We start from the raw sequence: 24,508 nt of genomic DNA on the forward strand, positions 1-24,508 counted from the left end.
GCTCAGCCTTCTGTGCCCTGAGGGATGGGACCCCACCCTCTTGCCCCTCTCCTCTCCACCCTTTCCATCCTGGTAACACAAGGAAAGCCTTTAAGAGACCATGCATCAAAGGAACAATGATCTGCATAGGCATCCAGGAAACCCTATGTCCTATTCCACGTAACCGTAACAAAGTCATGATCCTTCTGTTTCCCTTTCCACCACACAGGGCTTTTTTTACTTAGACCCAGCTCTTTAGAAGAGATAAGCAACGTTTGCCACCACCAACCCCAGAGCCAGTCCAGAAACACCAGCTTTGCCTGCTCACACTACAGGTGGGCAAGGGTAGCATTCCACGTAGCTGCAGCGTGCTGCCCAGGGCATGCCGGCAGGTTGGCATGGCAGGGAGGAGGACCTCAAGAACTTAAAACCTGCAGATAAGCTGCTCTTGCACTGCAGTTTAGTCACAGGTGTTGTTTTACAGCATAGAGCTGCTCACCACGGACATCCTGTTGTCCCTCGGGGTCTTGACTAACGTAAACAAGCGGACAGGGTTTGCACATCTGGAGCTGCAGTGTTTTGGTGCCAGGAAGTGTCATTGAGAAGACAGTTTATAGGAGAGCTCTGTCAGGAAGACCAGCATCAGACCTTGTCTCAGCAGCTGGTAGCACCAGGGACGATCCACTGCAGTCATAATTGGAGCTCTTCAGCTAAAAATACAGCAGCAATGCAAAACTTGAAATGGGACAGGAACAAATGCCAAAGAAGAAAGAAGTTATTAAGGGTTTAGAAGCTTATAGCTTGTTTTTGGTAGTTAAAGGTCTGAGACAGAGCTCAGGGTCAGTCATGCACTGAATACTAGCACCAGATTTCAGAAATTATCCGTTTCATTGTGAACTATAACATGTAATCCACATCAATTGTAATAGTTGAAAAAAAAATCCACACAAAACCAGAAACAAACCACAAAAAACACAAAACCCCCAACCCACCACAACACACATCAGCCTTGGGCAGATAACTACCAGTTTCAGAAAGTCTTTTTTTTTTTTTTTTTTTAAAATCCCCATGAAGAATTCAGGACATGAGCCAGGTGGGAACGTGGCTATAATCTTGATTACAGCTTCATCCTTTTAATCATGCAAGTTAGGCTGAAGAAAGCCTACTTTGACTGACATCATAAAGTTTTGGTAGCACTTCTGTCACAACATCTCTGGGTGCCTTGTATTGTGGGGTTGTAAATCAAAGCATTGTATTCTCTTAGAGCATTTCTTCTCCTCTTTGCGATACTGGGAGGTGCTGAGATTTGGAACCCTCAGCTCCATCTCCCAGCTGGATGGAGCACACCCTCCTGTCCTTGTAAGGGACTGCTTCCACGCCAGCAGTGCAGGATGCAGGACTTCTGTAAAACCACAACCCAGCTGCACTGCCTCAACGCTGACCATGTGGATGCAACATGTTTGCCCTTTCACCCCCACATTTGGCACCCAGTTTCCAGAGAGTCAAAGGTCTCCCCCAAAAACACTTGCCCAGCATAGCCAAACATTGCATTTCCCCTTCCCTATCCTCCATAAACACCCTTTTTCAAGGGCAACTGGACAGCTTCCTCTGCCATTAACTCTGTGCTATCGAGAGGCAGAGCACACAGCAGACTGCAGCATCGAAAGGAGCACCTGAGATTACTTCTTCAGCAACATCAAGTCCTCCGTGGCTCTCAGACTATCGAACACGAGCCACTGCCAGACAGTCCCTTAGGTTGTAACAGGACTGTTTGATTGACTTAGACTTAACATTGTCTTCCGAACTGACCATAGACATCTTCCTTCCAGGGTAGGCAAAGTATGTCACCTAAACACTACAAAATATGATCACCCTTGTACACAGTTGGTCAGAGTGGTGAACAACATAAATATTAATACACTGTAAATAATCAAGACATGCTCTTCAAGGTTTATATATGGTAGGTTTTTTTCCTCCTATATGCTAATTCCCTCTCTACTTTATGATTAGATATGTTCCAAGAAGTTAGCTGAGGTTTGTCATTTTCAGAACAGACCATCCTATGAAGTCAAACACGATTTAGTACACCCCAGAACTTGGGTTGTAAAACATTAATAGTAAAATCTAACATGTCTGCATGTAGATATATAAAGAACAGAAGTTAATTAATAACACTGTGCACTTTAAGACAAAGCATGTTACATTAATGAAGAAATATTAGAGCTATATACTATTTATAAAGAAATGAAAAATTGGTTGAAAAAACGTTACACTGCATTCCAAATGGAAAAGGTCATTCTATCCCTCCCATTGCTTCTCTCTCCCCCCTCATCTCAGAAGCGGGTAAGTATTTTGCACTTACTCAAAGGGAAAAATATAAAGTTTTTTTAAATGAAGTTTTAGACATTTGAGGGGTAAAATGCTAAAAAAAAAAAAAAGTCAGGAACTTCTCTCAGAGCCCCTATTTGTGTCGCGGGCTTAAACACAAAACCAAAAACTTCACTGTAACTCATAACACTACAGAAGACAACTAAGTTGGCAGTGGTGTAGGAGGACTTCCCATATACTAAAATAGCAACACATTAGCCAAGAGAAGAGATGAGAACATAACTTCTATCAATCACTTAAAATTCTACCCAAGTCCACGCTGGCTAGAAGGGAGGGATGGACAGGGGTCATTTCAATGGTACCAGATCAAAAAACCCTGATCTCTGGAGGAAAAGGACAGCTTTTCACCCCTACTGCAACTGTCTGTACCACAGCCCTCGTGAACTGTAAAACCCAAGAGGCACCAAGAGCAGTTTTTCTGTCCAGTTTTGGTTTTTTTTTTTTTTTTAAATCCTTTCAGTTCCTATTTCCTCCCATTGTACAAGTGGAAACGCAGACTGTTTGCTTTGCCTGATGTTTGTCTGTGTCTGACTGCAGACCAGTGGGAAAAGAAAATGAAACAAAGGACCAAGTTCAAGCCCTTTCGCAAACACGTATGCGAGTACCTACATTTTTGCAACATCAGTATGTTCAGTCAATCCGATTACCATCCTTATACAAAACATGAACCACTCATGGCTACTGCATACTTTTATAAGACTGGACTAGAGATTGACCTTTTGGGATTTTGAAACCCGCTCCCAAAGAAGTTATTCATGTTGTCATTAGCAAGATCAAATAAAGCACTAAGCGCTTCTGAAAATACCAAGCTAGTCCATGAAGGAGTTCTGTCCTCTCCTTATTTGAAATGAGATGTTCTGCGACAGACACCGCCCATGTAATCTTCTGCAGCTCCATGCTCATTTGGAGGAATCTGGAAAGTACCCATTCCTGTGGCTTTTCCTCATTCAGCTCACAAGCAGGCACGATGACTTAGATATCCTACTGCTACCTGAAGTTTCTGAACAGTGAGCAAGAAGGAAGAGCAGAAGCATTCCTCCTGGGGCAAGTAAAATTGTGGTGGCCCTTGGTGGGTACCAGTGGGAAATGGAGAGCTGCAATGCACAGCTTGGAAAGCTGATCTCAGAGTCTGCTGCCACGCTCGGGGTCAGCGCTGGCTGGGAGACACAGGGTTAACAAAGCCAGAGCTACTCCAGCGACCTGACGGACCAGACTCCCACCGACTGTGACAGAGCTGGATCTGGCCCAATCTGTTTTGTATCTGGAGATACTTCAGGAGGGTCTAAGAGGAAGATAAACACTCTGAAGCTCTAGCTGTCCTCTGTTCAGAAAGTCACCCAGGTGCTCAACTTCAGAGAAAACCGCAAGGTCCCTGAGCTCCCACGGCTTCTCATCATGCACCCAAAGCAAAGCACACGCTTTGCCAAGCGGCCTGAATGGGAGCTGCTACCAGCAGGGAAAGAAAAGCAACGTTTTGGGGCCATACACAGGGCAAGAGAGTAACTCAGAGAGCAGCACAGGTGGAATGGGAGAAGCACAGAGAATGGGAGAAAGCAGTCTGTGCAGTTATCCCCTTTTCCTCACACTCCATTTATTTGAGCCTAAATTTCAGTATTTGCACAAATAACAGTTTCAACAGCCTTGCCATTCATCCTGGGTGTACGGCATTTGTCACACCTCTTAATGTCTGTTGAAACACGCTGTTGGGTTTCCAGCCTCGGACACCCCATCACGGCTTTATCCCTGCCAGGGGCATGGAGGCTTCACAGACCCAGGCTGCTTTCTTCTTGCAATGGGTGTTCTGCATTAGAAACACCTGGGCTGGTGGGTCTGTGGGCAGCCAGCAAGAGTTGGGACCTCAGTTGCCCGACATGGGGCGGCAGGGACGCGGGGTGTTTGCAGCCCCACGGCTCCTCTCGCCGCGAGCAGGAGGGCTGCAAACAGCCCTGGCACAGAGCCAGTCCCGCTCAGCACCTGGGCAGCCCGGCAGTGATTCATGACAGCAAAGGTCCACTGCACCGAAAGTCTATTCATCCAGAAAAATAAACAGTTTAGGAAAAAAGGCTCAGCCTTTGGAAGGCTCTCGCTCTGCAGACTCAGGGCTGTCAAGAAGCTAAGTCTAGGGAGAGGTACGAATCCCTCCACCCCAGTGAATTTTCGCTGCCTGACTCATGTGCATCCGCTTACCGAAGTACAGGACACCAGAGAAAAATCTATACACAGCACATCTCTGCTGGATGAAGTCACAAGCAGTTAAATGTGTCCCGCCGGTCCCATCCTGCTGAAAGGAAGTTGGGGCTGGACCGCAGGAGGTCAGCTGATGGGTGGCCCGACTTTTGGAGCAGGAATCCCTCAAAGGAAGGGTTTTTTGGCTCACCATCACTATGAAGCTCTGAAGGTCAAGCTGCACACAGCAATTACAAACCTCATCTTATGAGAGTCAAGTCTTAACTTTTTAAGTAATGTAGCCTTCTCAGAAACATTCTAATAAAGAAAGGCTTTACTAGCCTTCTATCCCACATAAATAAAACTTTGCGTGCACATTAAGCTCTCAGTAATAACATCATTGCGTTTTTAAAAATCATTATAAAAATCCTTCAGCATTCTTGAGAACAAAAAGTGTAATGTAGCTGAATTTTCTCTTGCATAGAATGCAGAACATGGACAAGGTTCTGCACGGGTTAAAATTGCTGTTTTTTTAAAAAAGGCTTTAAGGCAGGCAGGATACACAGCCCAGACCACAAGCTCCAGCCTAGATTATGAGAGCTACGACAACCTTAAAGGTGATTTACTTTTTCATTCCAGTGTTGCTGGTGTTTTTGTTACACAGATTGCAACACCATGTGGGTGTGCATCTCTCTGCAGGTGACTGTGCAAGACAGTGCACGTGGCACTGCACAGCACAGCCCCATACTAACAACTGGCATTAAACGGGTTTTTTTGGGGTCTCTGAGCCTTTCCTGCAGTACTTCATGGCAAATACCCTCCCTACAATTCTCTTCACCTGAGGTGAATCCTGAAATCAAAAACTCTACCGAGTACCACTGTTGAGTTCAGCAGATCTGAGGCCTGCTGAGGGAAAGGTCTTATTTTTCACACACATACAAAAGTCTTCCCAGAGCACTTAACTGAAGGGAAAAGAGCAGCTCCTCTCAGTGCCTTTTCATTTGGCTCTGTTTGACGCACGCTCTCTAAAAATAAAAAAGGGAGTTAATAGACACAATTAGTCTGTGAGAAAATACATCAGTCTCCAGATTTCTGAATGAGCTCTGCAAGACTACATGGCACTGATCTCGCAGCAGCAGTCAATTCCTATTTCCTTCCAAAATCCTATTGGCCAGATGGTCCACAAAACTCAAGGGAAAATTACTTAAATGTTTGGAAAAGCTTTCAGTATTAAGTTGGTCTCCAAAATGAAACCAGACTACCCTTCTAATTATCCTTAAAAGTAAAGTATACCTTGCTTTTCTAATTAAATTAAGAAGGAGTGGTGCTTCCAAGTTCACTTACCTAAGGAAAAAAAATCTGAATTTGAGAAGAGCCTTGGTGTTATTTTTTTTCTAAACTGATCTAATCAGCTTTGTACAGCAGAAGCTGGCAAAGGTTCTCCTCTCCAGCAAACTGTAGGTCAGATGTGCAGTAATAGTTCCTGAACAGCTACAAGCAGTTATTGTTCAATGCTCTATCTTCCAGTTTTCTGTATTACTTGTAGAGATCGAAGTCAATTATGGCAGAGAGAGAAATGAACAGTGAACTCGAGAGGAAAAAAAATAAATACCCCTGCAGAGTAATTTCAAGAAAATGGCTAAACACAGTACAGCTGAAGAACCGCAGAGCCTTAAGCAATGTCAAGTAGCGTAATTACCGGCACGTACGAAACAAAAGCAGCAGCTAACCATTGGAAGAATTGGTCACAAAAGGGACCAAGAGCTTCCTGCAATTAATCAGTGGACAGCTTTACCACATTTTGAAACTCTCATCTCTTTTCTTTTTTAAACAACCCAAGTTCATTTTGTACTGTGCAAGACAGAGTGCACTATATAGTGAACTACACATTTGGGTAAAACAAACGCAGAGCCCCAGCACAGGCTGGGGACCCCTCCGTCCTCCTCCGATGCTCTGCCGGCTACGCTTCTGAGCAGGTCCCTGCAGGACTCCCCACCAACAGCTACTGATGGTTTCCCCTAACGCTTGGGTTCTTGCATGCAATTCTGCCTCCACTGTAGTCAATAGGAATTCCTGCTGCTGAATTTATTTGATCTGAACTTGACCCAAAGAAGGTCAAATTTCTCAAACAAAACAAATCCCACTTTGAATCAAGTTTTCCACTGAAAAAGTGTATATATTCAATGCTTTCTCTGTTGGAGAAGGTGCGTCCACACCGATCCTGTCACAGGTTTGAGCCAGAGTTTGTGACAGAAGAAATTAACCTATGCCATCACTGCATAGTAAGTAATGTAAGTATCTGACAATCATCTGCACTACTACTATCCCAAGTTCATTGCCTATTGGAAATTAGTCTCTTCATAAAGCTGCAGATGAAGGCCAGATGGAAACAGAGAACACTTGCTACTCTGATTGATTACAGATACATTAACATTCACACACATAGAGATTTGACTGGATTCCTCTCACTCACCATTTGTCAGCTGGTATGTCACACGGAGCTTTTCCAGGCAGCAATGGCGTCTCTGTAAACTTGTACAACACCAAACTCAACGGAGGCCAAGGTACTATGGACAAAAACGAATACACACGCACACAAACACATCTAAATACTCAAAACTGTAAGACTGAGATTCACTGGCCCAGCACAAGAAGACTCAGGTGTCAATGAAGCTGCTCCAGAACCCTCCTTGAGATTCAGTCTCAAACCCAGTTCCCATTTTCCAAGATCTGAACCCTATTTGCTTGCTTTTAACTTGTAACGGCAATAGCCTGCCTAACCAGTTGCATCACATCACAAAGCAGCTGTCAAGAAAGAAAAAACAAAACAAAACAAAACAACCTAAACATTCCACAAGGTATCCAGCTTATGCCAGCAGCTTGCTGGAGAAACGTGGAGTAGCAAGTATCTGGAGTCTGGTTTACACGTATAATATAAACTTTAAAAACTGGCATCTCTGCTTTAACATCTTCTAATTGTACTCACTTCCAAATTTACTCTAAAAGCTTAACCATCCACAAGTTTCAAAATAACTTCCTTTTGCAGCTTCTTTGCATATTTTGTCATCCACATCCAGATGCCAAAACACACCACCAACAGCTCATTGCTCCTTAGGATAAATCTGGTAGTACGCACCAGAGAAAAATTTCACAGGGTCAGCTAAAACTCTACAGCGTTGCCAAGGCACATATTTAAATAACAGAAATTTAAATAACTAGGTCTCGACTTACAACAAAAGTGTCTTAAAAAAAATAATAATCACAGAGCATGTGAAAACATCATACCAGAAAACCTACCTCCCAAGTGCTTTGTATTGCCTTCTAGTTTCCGAACCTTTAGGTTCAGGGAGTGACATGGGATTAGAGGGAATTGCAAGCTCTTTTCCACTATCAGGCAGACGCTCAGCCAGGTTTCTTAAGAAAACAAGGCGTACATGATCATGCTGCCCTCGCACCCAACCATGTTTTAACCTGTCAGCCCCTTTCAACCAAAACTGACAGAAGTCTCCAAGATGATTCAATTTCTATGTGCTTTGTTAAAATTGGAGATGGAGACAAACTTCTTTCCTCCAGAGTGGAGGGCTCCAGAGCGGGCTACGCAGTTTCAACCCCATGCTCCTGCCAGCTGCTGGGCCAGGGAGCATGTAGCCACCTGCAGCCAGCCGAGGCACAGGCTGCTGCTTGCCCAGAGGGCTGCAGGTAGCCACAGGCAGCAGCTGCAGAAGCGTCAGGTCCAGGCGGCTCAGGGGTAAGCAGGGCCCGTGGGTGTATATGTTAGCAGCCTAAAGGCACTGGGACTGCCGGGGTCAGAGGTGGAGGACAGGATAGGAAAGGACAAACTTGCAAACAATTGCATTCTCTTAGTTTTACTACTCAGTTTCTCCTCAAAATCCAGGAAGTTTAAACTACTTCAGAATTTACCTTGATATATACATCCATCTCTCATCAGTGCTTGTAGGCTATTTTCCTCTAGTCTTAATATTAACATTGCAAAAGTGTTTTCATGTGGGTGAAAAGTGTTTTCGGGGTGGTGAGGCACTGGAACAGGTTTCCCAGAAAAGTTGTGGATGCCCCATCCCTGGAAGTGTTGAAGGCCAGGTTAGATGAGGCTTTGAGCAATCTGGTCTAGTGGAAGCTGTCCCTGTCTATGGCAGGGGGGTTGGAACAAGATGATATTTCAGGTCCCTTCCAACCCAAACCGTTCTGTGATTCTATGTTTGCACTACTGAGGCTCACAGAAAATATGTATTTTTGACATCTGTTTGCACAAGAAAATAACTATATCCAATAATAGAAGGGTTACAGAAAACCAAATACCCAAGGGGTATTGAAGGGGTCCTGAAATTAGTCCCTGAGCCACCTTTGAGGACTGGCTCCCCAGCACTGATTCTTATTTGCCATTTATTCTCTAATCAAATGAGTGCAAGGTAAGCATAAAGCACTAGCATGTCACTGTTAGCATTTTACATCCACTTAGAGTAGGTAAAACAAATGACATCATGTGCAAAGGACTGGAAAAAATGAGGTTCCAAATAATTATTTTTAAAGACCTGGTTTGCACACATGGTTTGACCCAGTTTAATTAGAAATGTATTTCCAGCTCAATTCCGTTAAGTGTGAACGTGCTCACTGGCCTGCATCGGTTTTGTTCATCATTTCCTTTTCACTGATCCAGTCACACTGGACACCATTTTCCAAAGTGCTCATCTTTTGCATAACTCCGTCTCTGTCCATGCAGTTTCACAGCGGCTTTAACAGAAGAAGAGGGAAATTAATGCTCAGTTCTTTGGAAATTCCCATTTATTTCTGTTACCAGCTTTTTCTTCTCTTTAAAATAATTTGGTTTAGGAAAGTCAGCAATTAACACTGATTAAAAGGCTGACTGGTGTAAGCATAATAATCATTTATCTCACGATCCAACGAGAACAGGGGTTTTATCACTAACTGGGACAGCAAATGTTGGCCACAGCTGGGGTGGGTCCAGCCAGTGGTTTTGCCCTCGCAGCACTCATTTGCGAGAACGCATTTCTGCGGCAAGGCAACAATCTTCTACCTGCTAAAGCTTCCTTTTGTTTTTGTCGAGACAAAAAAAAAAAAAAAAAGAGTGAAGAATAATAACGTAAGAAACTATTTTCTGCCAAACCTCAAGAGAGCTGTTGTTCTGCTTCATCACCAGCTCCAGCACACGCCCCGTTACCTAACGGCACCAGCGTCCGCACGACCCAGAGCATCCGGGTTAGAAATGCTAAAAGCACATCTGCAGAAATGAACGGGTACGCTGATGGCAAACGTGGATATGGCAAACATAGTACAGTGGGGGGAAAAACAAATTAAAAAAATTATAAATTAAGATGTAAAGCCTTCTGCATTGCCTCATATATTTCAAACACTGCTTGCTAACAAAGGTTCCTTCAGCCAGTGCTGATGCACAAACATGGATGTCCTCCTCAGCAGCCAGGACATGTGCCAGATGTGGCTTATCAGATCACAACCAGCTCCTGGAAACACACCTAGAGAATCGCACAGTCAGCCTGCCCTGGGGGGAGGAAAAATGCAGAAGCAGCAGCTTCCTCGTTTCTCTTTCTCATCGTGCTCCCAGTTTTCTAAGGAGATCCCTGGTAATGAAAATACAGCATGCAATTTCTGGGGACTTTTTATATCATGCAATGACTACTGACAGAGCACCAGGTAACAGGGCACTGTATAATGACATTGACACTCCTTGTTTGGCAACAAAGGAAGCCAGAAAGGAAGGAAAACCCACTGTTGGCATATGCTCCCGTAATCTGAACAACCCCTCTGGAAGCTCAGGCAGTGTTCACACACAACAGGACTCAACCAGCCAGGCACTCCATTAATAATCACAGTTTACACGGCACAGTGTCATCTCCATCCCGAGCTCCACTGGCACCTACAATCCCCATCAGCCCTGGTCCAGCTCCCATGGGAAGGCTCAGAGCTGCCTCCGTCACAAGGGCAGCAGAGGTGCCTGCAGCCCCGCAGTCAAACTGTCAGAGCTGGACTAGAAGCACATCTCTAATATACAGAATTACTCTATTTTAATATTAATAAGATCAAAAGGGAGACATCTGCCAGAACTCTCTAATGCAAACAGTGCAGGATACAGCAACCACAAAAGCTCAGAAAGCCAAGCTGTCTTTACTCACTATGACATTCAAAACCCATCTGTATGACAGACAGGACAAGTGCCACGCAGGCTCCAAGCATCACCCAGGGCTGATAAGGCCATTTTCTTTGGTTCCTGGTCAGAGACCTGTGAATTTGGCAGAAGCGAGAAGCCAAATGACATCACACAACCTGACCAGGAACCTGTTGTGACTATTTGATCAGCCTCATGAACGCACCAGGTGCTTTGCAAACATACGCAGAAACCTGATCACATGCACATCTGTAGGTGCAGATTCCTCTGCCAACACGAAATACTGTAACTCCAACATACAAACCAGGAATAGAGGCCACGCAGTCTTCCATCAGGTGAGTACCTAGAAACTAACACGATGCAAAGAAAGGAGGAGAGGAACATAGGAAAGGGTGAATTCTAAATCCTCTCTAACTTTTATTCTCCAGCCTGTGGGATCAGAGACTAGAGTTTCCAGTCTTTGTTTTGCAACTTCCTCTATTCAAAACACTTTTGACCAAAATCTTTCAAGGGTCCAAAAGAAAGGAAAGTTGGTGCATTTCTTTACTCCTTCATCCTTTCTCCATTTTCAGGCACATTTACAGAGAGTAGGCTACAGTACATGTAGCTTCTCCAGATGCAACCTCTTTTTCTGCCAAGGAAACTGTCCGAGTTGGGCATCCAGCAATCTGCCATGCCCTACGTACAAATATACCTACCCAACGGCACGTGAGCCAGCAGCTCAACACATTTGGGAAACGTCAGACCTACTTCGGCCAACCTGCACACGCACAAAAAGCCCAATCTATCATGAGCACACCACATTTACTGGCACGTACCACCTCTGTGATGTCCAAGCTATCCCAGGCTTTGCAACTGCTGGGTTCACTGGGCACACCTTACGCCTCAAGCATTAATGCGCCTGCCTGCGAAATCCCAGTGAAATCTGGCAATCTTCCACTGGGAGAGATGACAAAACATATTCTAATGTCTCTGGAAGCAAATCACCCTTCATCAAAAAGGAGTCCCACAGGAGGAACGGTCCGCTGCACCCAAATCATGTTTTGGCACTGTCCGTGCTCTTCTGCAGGGCAAAACGTGCACACAGAGGACCGGTTCCTGCTGTCAGCAACCGAGGAAACATGGGAAGACTTCACCACTGCAATTTGATTTTCAGAGCAGCAGGGATACACTGGTCAGGAATGCCTAACTCTGTCCTCTGATATTAGTAAGAGGCAATCGGATATCTGCTGATATAATTTGGCTTCTGGGGACAGAATGTTTGCAGGAAGCCTGTTACGATAAATATTTCATGTTAGACTGGAAAAAGCAAATATTAAAGCAAAAACATTTTTTCCTGGCTCTTCCTTTTTTCCATATAACAAGACAACATCATGGACAATCCGTGTAAATAATACATCTGAGAACCCATTATCTAAGCTGTATGCATATTTATTTTATGTTGGTTTTGTTGCGTATTTTAGTATAATTGTTCATAGGTTTAAAGCCAAGAGTAAAACAAGAGTAGACAAATCTACCAGAGCAGAAATAATCAGTAAATTGGTTACTCTTTGTTACTTTTAAATATCAGGAAAAATCCATGCTAAAATTTAGCATAATAAACAAGAAAGTTAGAAAATTCATCAAGTTCAGTAAAATAAATAATTTCAGAAGGTCACCACACATTTCTCTTATGCCTTTTTCCTCAAAATTTTTCCACTTTTAACAACAGGAATACAAGAAAAATTGCATCAAAAACGCTGATATCAAATATAGCAACTGCACGACTGTAGAGTCAGGAAATAGAATTTTGTCAATTCCAGTATTCGGCAAATTTTGCCAACTGATCTCACTTTCGGTTGTAAACATTCCTCAGGGAATGGAAAGTCAGAACTCATGTTAATATTCACATGTTTGTTTTGGTAATGGAAAATTATTTCAGTATGCCAGTACCTTTTTTCCCCGAGTATGCAGCACTAAAGACAATCTACGAAATATTAAACATCCTGCTAAATTAAAACCTAAGTTCAAACGCAGCAAACGAAACGCAATGTTTTGACGTTTCTGAAACAAAGTCTGAAAACGAAAGCCAACTCATTTCTTGAAATTTTCCCGCTAACGTTTCTGTTGAACTCAACATGTTTTGATTCGGGGGAGACCGTTTTCAAACGGCAGGTTGCTCAGCAAGTGGCTGCTCACCAATTCTCACAAATCACGTCCGCGAGCACGCTAATGCCTCTCAACCGGAATCCCAAACAAAACAACTACAAAAACAGGGACTGCCTCCATTTTAATAGCTACAGTCATAAGGAGAGCTCCATTTCCAGCGAATTCACATGTTTATGAGCAATGACGAGAAGCAGAGGCAAGAGGAAAAGCTCCATCTCCTGAACTGCAGCTGCCCACGTCAACTCCTCTTATCTTTATGAAAAAGTATATTTCTTACATGATGGGAGCTCCTAAAGACCGCATGCTACCTGTCACATATTAGCTAATAACATCACTTGTGCAGGGCACTGGAAAGGCCACAGTTTGCTAAAAAGTATGTCTTCTGGATTGTCCCCTCCCTAAGATCTCGGAAGTTACTGAAGTTTCATGTTTTGTGGGGAAAATGGAGAGGATGGGGAAGAAAGGACCTTTGAAGAGGTGCTTCTAAGGAAAATCTTAAAAACCTTTCAGGAATCCCACAAAGTCAGTAGGTTACAAGGGCAGGCTTATAACACAAACAGCTGAAAAACAGTTTCCTCTTTAATTTTTTTTTCACTCCAAGATCCATATTCACAGATCTGCGTGGGCCAGGAAAATTACCAGTGGCCAGCAGCCTGAGAACAGCTGAACACCAGACAGGAGAAGCACAATTTTATCACATTTACGGATTTTACAATTGAAATCGAGCATCACAATTTAAAACTGCTTACTGAACATTTCATTATGATGGGACAAGGGGCTGACCTGCGCCTGCATCTACCGACTGAGCAAGCTGTTCGACCACAGCTGACAACAAAAACTGGCTTTTAAACTACATTTCCCCACAAATGCCTTGGAAGGGCAGGATCAACAATGGTCCCACCAGATTTTGCTGCTGTCCGTCCAGGCAGCTGCAGCCTGAATAGCTGTGCTACTTCCAGACCCAGCTGGACTTGGCTTTGAAGGCAGCAGGAGGATCACGGCTGGGCCAAACGCTGCTTTCCTCCAGAGCACCAGAGCTGCCATGTCCCCAAGGAACTCAGCAGCACCATCGCAGAGCCCGGTGTGAACCCATGTGGGGCTGGGAGGCATCACGAGACATGCTCTCTGGAGGAGCTCTTCCCAGCAGCAAGCACAAAGATCATGCTGTTAATGGCACCGGTTGTGCTGCCAAGCTCTGTTGGCTGGTTGTCCTAGCCACCCCTCTCCCTCCATGCCCCCCACCCCACGTAGCTGGTGCTCTGCACAGTGCCGGCCTCTGTTACTTGCGGAGTAATTCAGAGAGTGCGGAAAAGGAGCTGTGGCAATGGTCCACGGCAGCCGACCATGCCAGGGCAAAGCTGTGGGAACATCCCTCATGTGTCAGCACTTCCCGTCCCCAGCGCTGAAAGTCTGGCTGCCTGACTTGGCAGACTCCTGCGCAACCTTTACGCAGCCATAAATCAGCATGTGGTTTGCAGGACAGCAAATTACCAGGCTCACAACTTCATCTGAATAACAAACAAAATTCTTTAATGCTATTTACTTCTGTTCGCTCCAGAAAAGCAACACAACAAAGGGCTTGCTACTGCCACAAGTCAGCTCCCGTCCTATCCCAAGCACTGCCCTAAGCTCAGGTACCAAGGACATACGAAACCCTTCCTGCACAGGCATGGTAGTGCTTTTAACTGCTCCCAGATGGCCTTCACAGGGCAAAAGCTACAACTCAGCAGCTGCTAATACAATTGCTTCTTAGTGTTATTTCATTATGTGCCTGCTCTCACACACATCAGACTGACTAGGAGGAGTTAATGCAAGCTCACCTCTGCGGTGAAGATGCTTAACAGACGGCAGAAGGAACTACAGATGCATTCTGCTGTTCAAGCAAACCAACACTCATTCCACTTAGAGGAGAAAAACCCACCAGAGAGCCTGATCAGGTCCTGGAGAACATAGAAAAAGGTGAGGGTGGGGAAGTCAGAGGTAGGATGGAGCTGATGGTGACAGTGCCAATGCAGCAGACACCTTAGCAGAAGATTTCAGAACTCAGGTCGAATAGCTTTGCAACAGTCTCACTGTGCACAATCATTGCTCTGTGCATGCTGGAAATGCCGCGCTCCGTCCAAGCCACAGAAAATATTGATCCATTACAGATCTCAGCAAGAGAATTTGCCTCTTTGTGGACTAACAATTCTGCTGCTGGATTTTCCAGTGACACGTGCAACACAGCACTGCTGCTACAGGTTACTGGACACCCCACTAAACACATCGGTAAAAAGCCTCCTTTGGAACAGGATTGCATTTTAGATTTCTAAAACATATCCCAGAAACTATCTTTTGGTCCCCAAGATCTCATCCTGCAGGACTTCACTCTTTGGCTCAACATAACAAACTTGTTGGATACTCTAAGAGCAAACTATAAAGCTCTATTATGGATGATTCCTGTACAAAAATATGGGTTCCTCAGGCATAAATAAACTGAAACACGATCTTATGAAAAAACACCTGAAGACTGGGCATGAAACTTAAGAGAATATTTACTGCTGGTGAACACAATGGTGACATCTTGTCTACACAGACAATGGGAAAGGACAGAAGAGCAGCACACACTCTACACAGTTCTTCAGACCAATTCATCACACTGTCAAGTTTAAAGCACCAAATGCTGGGTAAGTCCATGAAACACACATAAGAATAACAAGAATTAAAAAAAAAAAAAAAAAGACAAGCAGGCTATCAATATTTTTAGGAAACCAATTGATACATTCCTTTTATTATGCTCTACTAGCTCCAGCCCAGAGATACCAAAGAGGGACGTTCAAAAACATACATTTATTCTCCAGGTCATTAAAATCAGACCTGGAAAGTATCATTCACATGGAATTAAAGAATCAGAGACACAGAGATAAGGTGGTACGTGTTTATGAGGCACTAAAGGTCCGTGATTCCTTCAGAAAAAGGTACAGTTGCTAAAGCTAACCTGCAATGGGAGTCATCTCAAACATCTATAAAGAACATCCTAAATGTTCTGCTCTTTAAAATTAAGCAACACCCTATCATTCATTCATTAACTCCAATAGCTCATTACATGTCTGGGAGGCTTTCTGGACTGCAAATAGACAATTTCTGACAAGCTTTCCTCCAACCCCACTGATTTATTTTGAAGAGGAGACAACATATACACTGAAATACTTTTGAGTAGACCAGGTATTGTAAAACTCAGGCACGCAAAGCACTGGTCACTCTGATGCATATCTTCACATAGGCATGATTCTGGTTGCTGCTGAGCAGTCAGGAGTATTGAAATCAACGTCACTAGTGAGGTGCTTAAAGTGTAGCAAAGTGCTTGAGTGGGGAATTAAGAGCTTGAACTATTTCCTACTGTGCTCATGTTATCACCAGGGCATTTATAGCATGTTCTCTTACCTTCAAAATAGCATGTCCCAGTGCCAACATCTGAAGTGCTACGCAACATGAGCTCAAAACGCCACCAGTTTAGGATGAAAATGCATTGCACTCTCCTATGTGGACGTTCAGGTCCAAAACACAGAGGAGCTGGAAGTGGCAGGCCTGCCAACAAATTATTTGCAAGGATTTTACTACTCTCTAATGGCTGATATGGCACATCTAATTACTGTACATTGCTCTGCTCAGTCAAAGATCCTTTACGGTATAGAAGCACTCCACAGCTGAAGGGATTTTTCACATCCTTACTCTTCTATTTTTGATAAGCTACTCCTACACTTAAGAATCTTAATTGAATTCCTCTGAAATATTTACTAACTAGAACCAGGACTTAACAATTTGCTAATTAATTTCACATGTACGATCCACTATTTTAAATGCCAGTGCTGAATATAGTTTGGCACTGCCATGCAAATAAGCAGGGAAGTCAAGACTAAAACAAAAAACCACACACACTATGGAAAAAAAACGCTCCTGGCTCTGACAACTAAATGCGCATGTTAAACTACCTACTTGATATATATATTTCAAATAAAAGTCATTCCTCCTACTTTTGTATTCTCCAAGTCAGACATTCACCATCTAGTAGGCTGGATTGATAGTAGGTATGTTCTGCCCATTGAGATTCACATGTCCTAAACTCAAAGTCCTGTACTCAAATCAAGACTGGAAAAGACCTCTGAGAACACATGGCCTCACCTTCTGTTGAAAGTAGGGCCTTAAATTAGGTTACCCAAGACAAGGTCAAACAGCCTTGGATATCTCTAGCAAGGATGACTCCACCACCACCTTGGGAAACCTATTCCAATGTTGACTTGTTCTCACAGTAAATAATTTTTTTCTTACATCCAGATGGAACTTCCCCTGAGCAACCTGCACCTGGTTCCTCTTGTCCTGTGCATCCTTGTACTTGCATATCCTATACAAACCATCGTTGAAGCACTTGAAGACTGCAATTAGATCGCCCTCAGCCTTCTCTTCCCACATTGAAAAAAATTCAATTCCTTCAGCCTTTCCTTCTTGACATGTAAAGTTCTTCAATCCTCTAAGTGTTTTGGTGGCCCTCTGATCCACTGATTTGCTTGCTACGCTCTTGCTGACGCAGCCCAAGGCACCGTTTGCCCTTGTTGCTGCAAGGTTATGCCAACCTTGTTGTGCCAACTCCACATCCTTTCTGATGATAGAGGAAAAGGACCAACATGGTTGGTTGGACCAACTGAGAGAAGTCAGTAAAGGACCAACTGAGAGAAGAGGAAGAAACACATCTAGTAGTAAGTGGACTTCACAGGTGTTATGAAAAATCAGAGGCATGAAGAAGTTAAATGCTGGAACACCAAACCACGCCTCTCTAGTGTATTAATGATATTACAGCCATATACACTAAACTTTGCAGGCAACTCGTTCATAAGCACCACAGCACTTCAGATCTTACTGCAATGGCAGTAGCACGTATCAAGCTCAGACTTATTCCTGAAAGACATCCCTGTTGCCAGGACTAGCAAACAACCTCCATTATTTGTTTGTGCTACTGAAGAAAGGATCTACACAAGGAGTTGACGACTCCATCCAGTACACTGCAGCAATACATCTCTATACACTCCTGCCTACAATAATTAACTACTTTTTCATGTGAACAAGATAATCAGCTATTCTACTAAAAACCCAAATAAAGAAAATTAATAGACAAACAAGCACTTCTACCAATTGCTAGTGAAACAGAAAGTATCATTTTGTCCTTTCTATGAAGAACGACTGATTTCCCTACTTGACTCATCAAAATCTCAGTGCCTTGAAGGCTACGATTGGCTTGAAAACCATAACTGACCACAAACGATAACAAAAAACCCCGAGACGACATGACATTTTTCACATCCCTGCAGCAGTTTGGAGACTCTGAAATTGCATTTCAGCCCCACGATACATTCTTCAGAAGGTTGCTGCTTCTGACCCATTCCCAGGAGGGATGGTTTTGAAGTTTTCAGCTTATACGTGTTAACCTTCTGGACTCCACTGAAGACAACTGCAAAGATTCTTCATATATTTAGCCTCCCAGTAACTGCCCGAGGTGCTACCATCAATTAAGGTTTTCAATACAGTCCACAGACTTTAACACTTCATAACTTAGCATGATCTTGTGATTCTTTCCACACAATACCAAGTCTCAAAAAACTCACATTGCTTCCCCCCGCCCCTCCCAACTTGGTCTCAATTACTTCAGGCAGTTATTCAACGAAATTCATTATGAAGAACTCAGCAGACTTTCAAATTAAGATAAACTGAAAAGTCATTTTTATGCTTCACTACACTCCTGACACTGTACATCAGAGGTAGAGTAATTCATAACTCATGTCAACAACTGAAGCATGATTCCATGACAAGAAGCAGCTGTATTTAAAAAAAAAAAAAAGACAAAACCCCCCCAAAACACTTCCTTACTCAGACCTGCTTCCTTTTCATACCCAGAGTCTTATGTGACTACACAGAAATAAAAATATTAGCTGCGCAGAGCCACTACAGGAAGGCAGGGTTGCTTCCACCCTCTGTTAAGCTTCAGCAGCAGCACTGCTTTGTCTTCATCAGTTGCATTACTGGGAAGCCATTTCTGCTCTTTTGATTCTCACAGTCCCAAACCAGAGCACCTCTCAAGTTCCCCATGCCTTCAGACGCCATTAAAGATACCACCATTCTGCACACACGGCAGCTGCAAATCTGTCACGGTTTATCATCAGCCTGCAAGATCAGACTCCAAAAAACGTCAGTCCTTGGAACTCGCCAAAGACGCTGACCTCTCATTCCCTAGGCTACTCAAAAATGCCAACCCCGGGAGAGGGCTGATCCACATCATTAAGACGAAGGAAGTCAAAAGCCCCAGTCAGGTGCCTCTCGGCATCAGAAAATAAGCAGGTTGCACAGATGCTGCTGATGACCTCGTTTGGCCCGTGAAAACTTTTTTAGAAGGATGAGGGCTCTCAGGGCACAGCTGAATGATGAGGAAAAATTCCTTTTTATCTTGATAAGTAAAAAAACAAAGCAGCTATAAACCCAGATTCCCACAGTGTCTTCCAGAGCTCAAGAGCAATTGTCTGATCCAAACACTTCAAAAACAGCACCCACTTCAGTCGCCCCATTTCTCCCTTTCCCCGTTCACCCATTACAAAAATGGCCCTGCGCTGAAAACTAGAAGACAGAAAATGCATCAACAGGCTCCTACCGAAGACATACCACCCAAAGAATATGAAACTAACAGCTGAAGTCTTTGCAATAAAAAAATATATCACTCCCCCAAACTTACAGTTTAATCATCATTACTAAATGCACAAGCACAGACCAAGATACAACTGTTCTACGCCAAGGGTGATACATGGTCACTATCCAGCTCTTCATAGCAATGAAGTTCAATCGTAGAAGGAAAACAAGGCATCCATAGAATTAAACTTCTGGAGGTAATGGGAGTAGGCAAAGAACTATTCAAATCACAACAGTCAGGTCTTGACAGCCATACCTACAAGCCTCAAGCACACTAAGAGCCATCCACACAGCCACAGACGTTAGCTTCGCAAGGCTTTCAAAGGCACCACCTTTAATGGTACACCACACCACAATAACGTGGCAACCACTAGGGAGTAAAAAAAGATGGTATTTATAAATCTCCTAGATAGTTTTCTGCAGTTTTACTGCCATCCCAAACAAAACCCAATTCAAACTTCCCCAGGCAGCCTGCAAGAGGGGTTCCGAGGCACCATGCTGCAGCCCAGAGAGGAAGCAAAACCCAAGAACTTGCGGGTGACACCTTCAGCAATCTCATTTCCTGCCAGATGACGCTGACAGTTACGCGATGCAAAACATTGCTCTGCTCTGTCTGACGGTCCTTACTGATCAGCAGCTCTAAAAAAATCCCCAAAACACTAGCCCTTGTACTTTGGAGAGCCACCCCACGTCCCTCACACGTCTTTGTGGTCTCTGGCATTGAGGGTTCCCAGAAAGATGGAGCCCTTTCAAAAAGCAGTGCATGGGAAGGTCAGAAACTTCTCTTTCCCATATGTGTTCAATGGAGACGGTGCGGAGACTGGACACAGTCTGACCTTCAGGAAACAAAGGCATGGAAGAGTAAATGCTCATACTTCTCCAACCACCAGCAAATGCACTACTTCCAAACGCCTTCAGAAAAGACTCTCTGCTACCACCTTTCACGACGTTATTCAGAATCGCCTCTTACATAGCACTGTTCTTCGTATTTCAGCTCCTGGAAGCCAACAATTAACTGAAAAACTCATCTGTCATTTCAAGAGATAGCAAAGCCCAAGTTTCATGACTTCTGGGTATCATCTGATTTTTTAATATCTAATTCATATTTTCCAAAAGGCTGAAGTTGCCAGTACTGGCATATTTACATCCTACTGCTTCATAAGTTGTCAAAAAATCTGCTAGCTTTTAGTCAGTTATTATATGCAAATCTCAACTCTATAATATTTCTAGACAGCTCCAGCATTATCATGAGCACGATTTATACCCCTTCCATTTCATTTAAAAAAGACACTGAACTGGAACTGGCCTGGAATAATTCAGTATGAACAACACTCTCCTTCAATAAATCTGTTAAACATTGTTTTCCAAATCTAATGATGAATCCTCTAAATTTTATTTTCATTTTTATGGAGCTGCATATATTAAAACATATAGCCTTATGAATCATCTTCACAGCCAACCAAGCAATTTAGTAATCTTGGACATAGTCTATTTAGCCTGAAATAAGCTTTGTTTTGATTATGTGCAAACTACTATATGTATCTATTTCTGAATGTATGGAAGATTCTGACACCTCTGGAGAATAAAAATGTGCTCTAATGACATGAGTATGTTATGTGGATAACCGAGATTACTTTATAACGTAAATATTTATGATCACAAGCCTATACTCGACAAACTACAAAATGATTCCAGCGTTCCCTAATTCACTCCATTGGTCCTAGCATTGTATAGATCGAAGGATATATTAAACAGCAGTGAAATAGAAAAGTGAATACCATAGCCTAACGTTTTATGGTCACTTTGGAAGCAGCTGTTCCATTGCAGCTGCCCTCCCTCAGAGAAAACAGAGGTTTGCTCTGGTCACAAGGCCAGCACCAGGTAGATACCACCTGGGCACATTCGGCTGGTGCTCAGCATCTTCTGCAGAGGTATCTCCAAAGACATGGGAGCTTTGGACTGTGTGAAAACTGTTCACAATGGAGACCAAGCTGACTGCCTGCAGTCTGGAGCACGTGCTTTGTATCTGCCCACCTCATCGTCTGTCTTCTTCAGCTGCACGGCTCACTGTGATCCTCCTGCAAAGAGCAGCTCCATCTCCTAAGCAAGGCTCAGCAAAACACCCTGCACTCAGCAACGACACGTATTTATATGAACAAAGCCTTTGCTACGGGTATGCTTGCATGGAGCCAGGGTCACGCACAGCCCACCATCCCTCCACCGTGTGACGCCTGTGCACAAAGCGGCCCCTCAGCCTTGCAAGACCCTGTCCCTCAGTGCCTTGCTTAGATGTCGCAGCTATTCCAAGTGCAGAATGAGCCAAGATTCAAATCACCCATTATCAGGAGCTGTCAGACCCTGGTCTTCTGCACGCTCAGTGGAGAGCAGCCTTTGGGTACAATTTTTAATTGTCATTGTCAATATTTCTTAAACATTTTGGCAACTAACATTCTAGTGAACCACACGATAGCTCAGAACATTTTCTTTTGCAGCAGAGAAGCAAACTATGTTGCTCCTTCCTGTTTCTGCCATCATTAAGCAGCTGATTCACTCTCAAGATCCTTAAAACATGACTAGATTGATTTTTTTTTCTCTCACAATATATGATAAATCCAGGTATGAGAAGAAAGGTGACTATTTCAGAGGACACTTGGGAGCTTTAGGATCTTTTCAGAGGTAGAAAACTCTGATCATACTGACAACAGCACCCCTGAATGTCTCCTGGCTTCTAATCTGTCCATGTGAACCCTTGAGCCTCTATTTTTACTTTAGTAGTACTGACCTCAGTGTCTGAACGACAATCTCAGAAACAAGACAGACTTAATCACAGCAACAAAGAGTTACATGAGAAAGATCCTGATTCTGACATAAAAATAAATTTAAAAAATGTAGTATGGGAAAGCAGGAACTCCCCAGAAGTGCTTCTGTAGAGGATTTTCTAGAATCTCTGAAAGAGCATCTATAGCTTCAAAGGAAAACCAACATGTGATCACAGCAGATCTGCCACCAGAGGATGAACACCAAAATGTAATATGCATCCAACTCACTGGAAATCAGAGAAAAACAAACAGTCCTGCATTTCTACATGGGGGTCCCCCTTCTGCATTCCTCCTGCAATAGGGGATCGATGCAGTAAGAGCCTGCACCGATGCAAAGACGCATTAAGCAGGAGCTGGTCAGCTGTGGGATGTGAAGGAGAAGCAAGATTAGACAGCTTCATCCAGTGCCACTACCCTTCTGATGTACCTCCAAGGGTTCAGCAGCACGGCAGTTTCCTTCCTCTGTCTTCTTTCTCCAAATGGGAACAACACAGACTCAGTTCCCTATTTCTTCACATCTATTTTCTCCTCTTAGATCGTTCTTAGGAAAGGCTTCACACTTTTCTAAGCCAGTTCTTATAACTAAGTAAAGGTGTGCCTTGCAGAGCATACACAGTATGTTACGGCAGGTAACGTTTAATTGCTGCAGTTTATTGACTGGCAGTTCTGCTTTGATATCACAGCCACAAAGGCAATAACGGAAATCAAAAACTTCACAGCCTGCCTGCAGAGCAGGGTTAATCGACACCTCTGTCTTGAAGAGTACTGCTGCTTTAGCCTCGGTTGAGCTCTCCACTCAATCCAGGACAAATTTAGCCATCACTGATGTGACTTTGTGCCAGCCACTTATTAAATAATTTTGAAAAAGAGAAAATAACCACAGGACAGAACAAACAGGGCAGAGGGAAGTCAGTAGAAAAGCCAACACACTTATCTGATCTGTGGCAGCAAAGAGATGAAAACAGAGCAGAAGGAAGGGGCACAGAGCTTCACAGGTGACACCATTTTGCATTATGCAGAAAAGACAGCAAGACAAACCAGACTACTACTGGAACAATATTGTCCTTCTCAAACGGTGCTCATTTCTGCTTTAGGAAAAACATCTTTTTCGAGAACATATTACAAATTAAAGAGGCATCCAAACCTTGTAGACTTGTCCGTATGTCCCATTTCCAACAACCTGCACCAGTTCAAATATTCCCGCAGGATCCTGCAAAAAGCACAAGAAATAAGATTATTTGCAGCAAAGCAACCACTTCATAATGGAGCGTAGCTGTACACAATCCAAATGAAAACGTCTGTGGCACATCTCCTAATGATCTGTATTACATCCTAAAGGGAAAATGGCTGAAAAACGGTGTAAGAAATACATTAATATAAAGTTTTCAGTCAAGTTGCCCAAAGCTCTATACGCAAAACAACTCCATGAAGATTTGCAGCGTGGCAATACGGCAGATACAACAAATAAATGGAGACGTGTGAAGAATACAAGAATCCAACAGATTCAGCTTATCAGTAGAATAAGGAATAAACTCCAGGCTTCCTAAGCCTTAAAACACTGAGCTAGCCCGGAGGCTGAGCTACTGTCTTCTGCTACGAAACACAGCGCTAGCAATATAACAAAGAACCTAAATAACAGAATTGAAAAAAGACTATATTTTTACTCAAGCACTTGAGCCTGATTACCTTACAAAAACATATCATCCCACGCAATCCTACCACTACAGGTAGGCTGAGAATGCTCAATTGTCCCGTTTTGCAAACATAACACGGTGAACTTGATGTACTGAAGTCTTAGCTTTGAACCCAAACTAGGTTGCTGTTAATTTACACGAAAGATTCACGTGTTAGGTGATCAGTGTACCATACTACATGAGCCAACTTTTGTCCTACTGGTTTTAGCTCCAAAACCAACCACTGCAGCAGACGTCCTTCTTCAGTAAAGAGACACTACGGCCTTTCCAATATAGGAAGACCATCTTGTTGCAAGGCACGGGCAAGTAAACGTTCGCTCCTGCATGACTGAGCACATTAAGAAATCTGTTGCTTCAGTTAAAACTCACTTGAGAGATTTATATAAAAACATTAAGAACTCAAGGGACTAGTTTCTTGGTTTCTGGCTGAGCCATTTATCAGTCCG

General features: G+C 43.5%; 1 protein-coding gene across 3 annotated transcripts in view; it reads right to left on the reverse strand.

The window, feature by feature from the left end:
* The window catches only part of NRK (Nik related kinase), a 102,395-nt gene that overhangs the window by 73,649 nt on the left and 4,238 nt on the right, over positions 1 to 24,508 (reverse strand). For all 3 annotated transcript variants that reach the window (XM_086619663.1, XM_086619664.1, XM_086619662.1), the window contains exon 2: positions 23,513 to 23,578. In XM_086619663.1, coding sequence (XP_086475789.1) covers positions 23,513 to 23,578 — 66 coding nt within the window. The remainder of the gene's footprint in view (positions 1 to 23,512; positions 23,579 to 24,508) is intronic.

This window comes from Tauraco erythrolophus, chromosome 13 (genome assembly GCF_009769465.1).
Source record: "Tauraco erythrolophus isolate bTauEry1 chromosome 13, bTauEry1.pri, whole genome shotgun sequence".
NCBI classification, from domain to species: Eukaryota; Metazoa; Chordata; class Aves; order Musophagiformes; family Musophagidae; genus Tauraco; species Tauraco erythrolophus.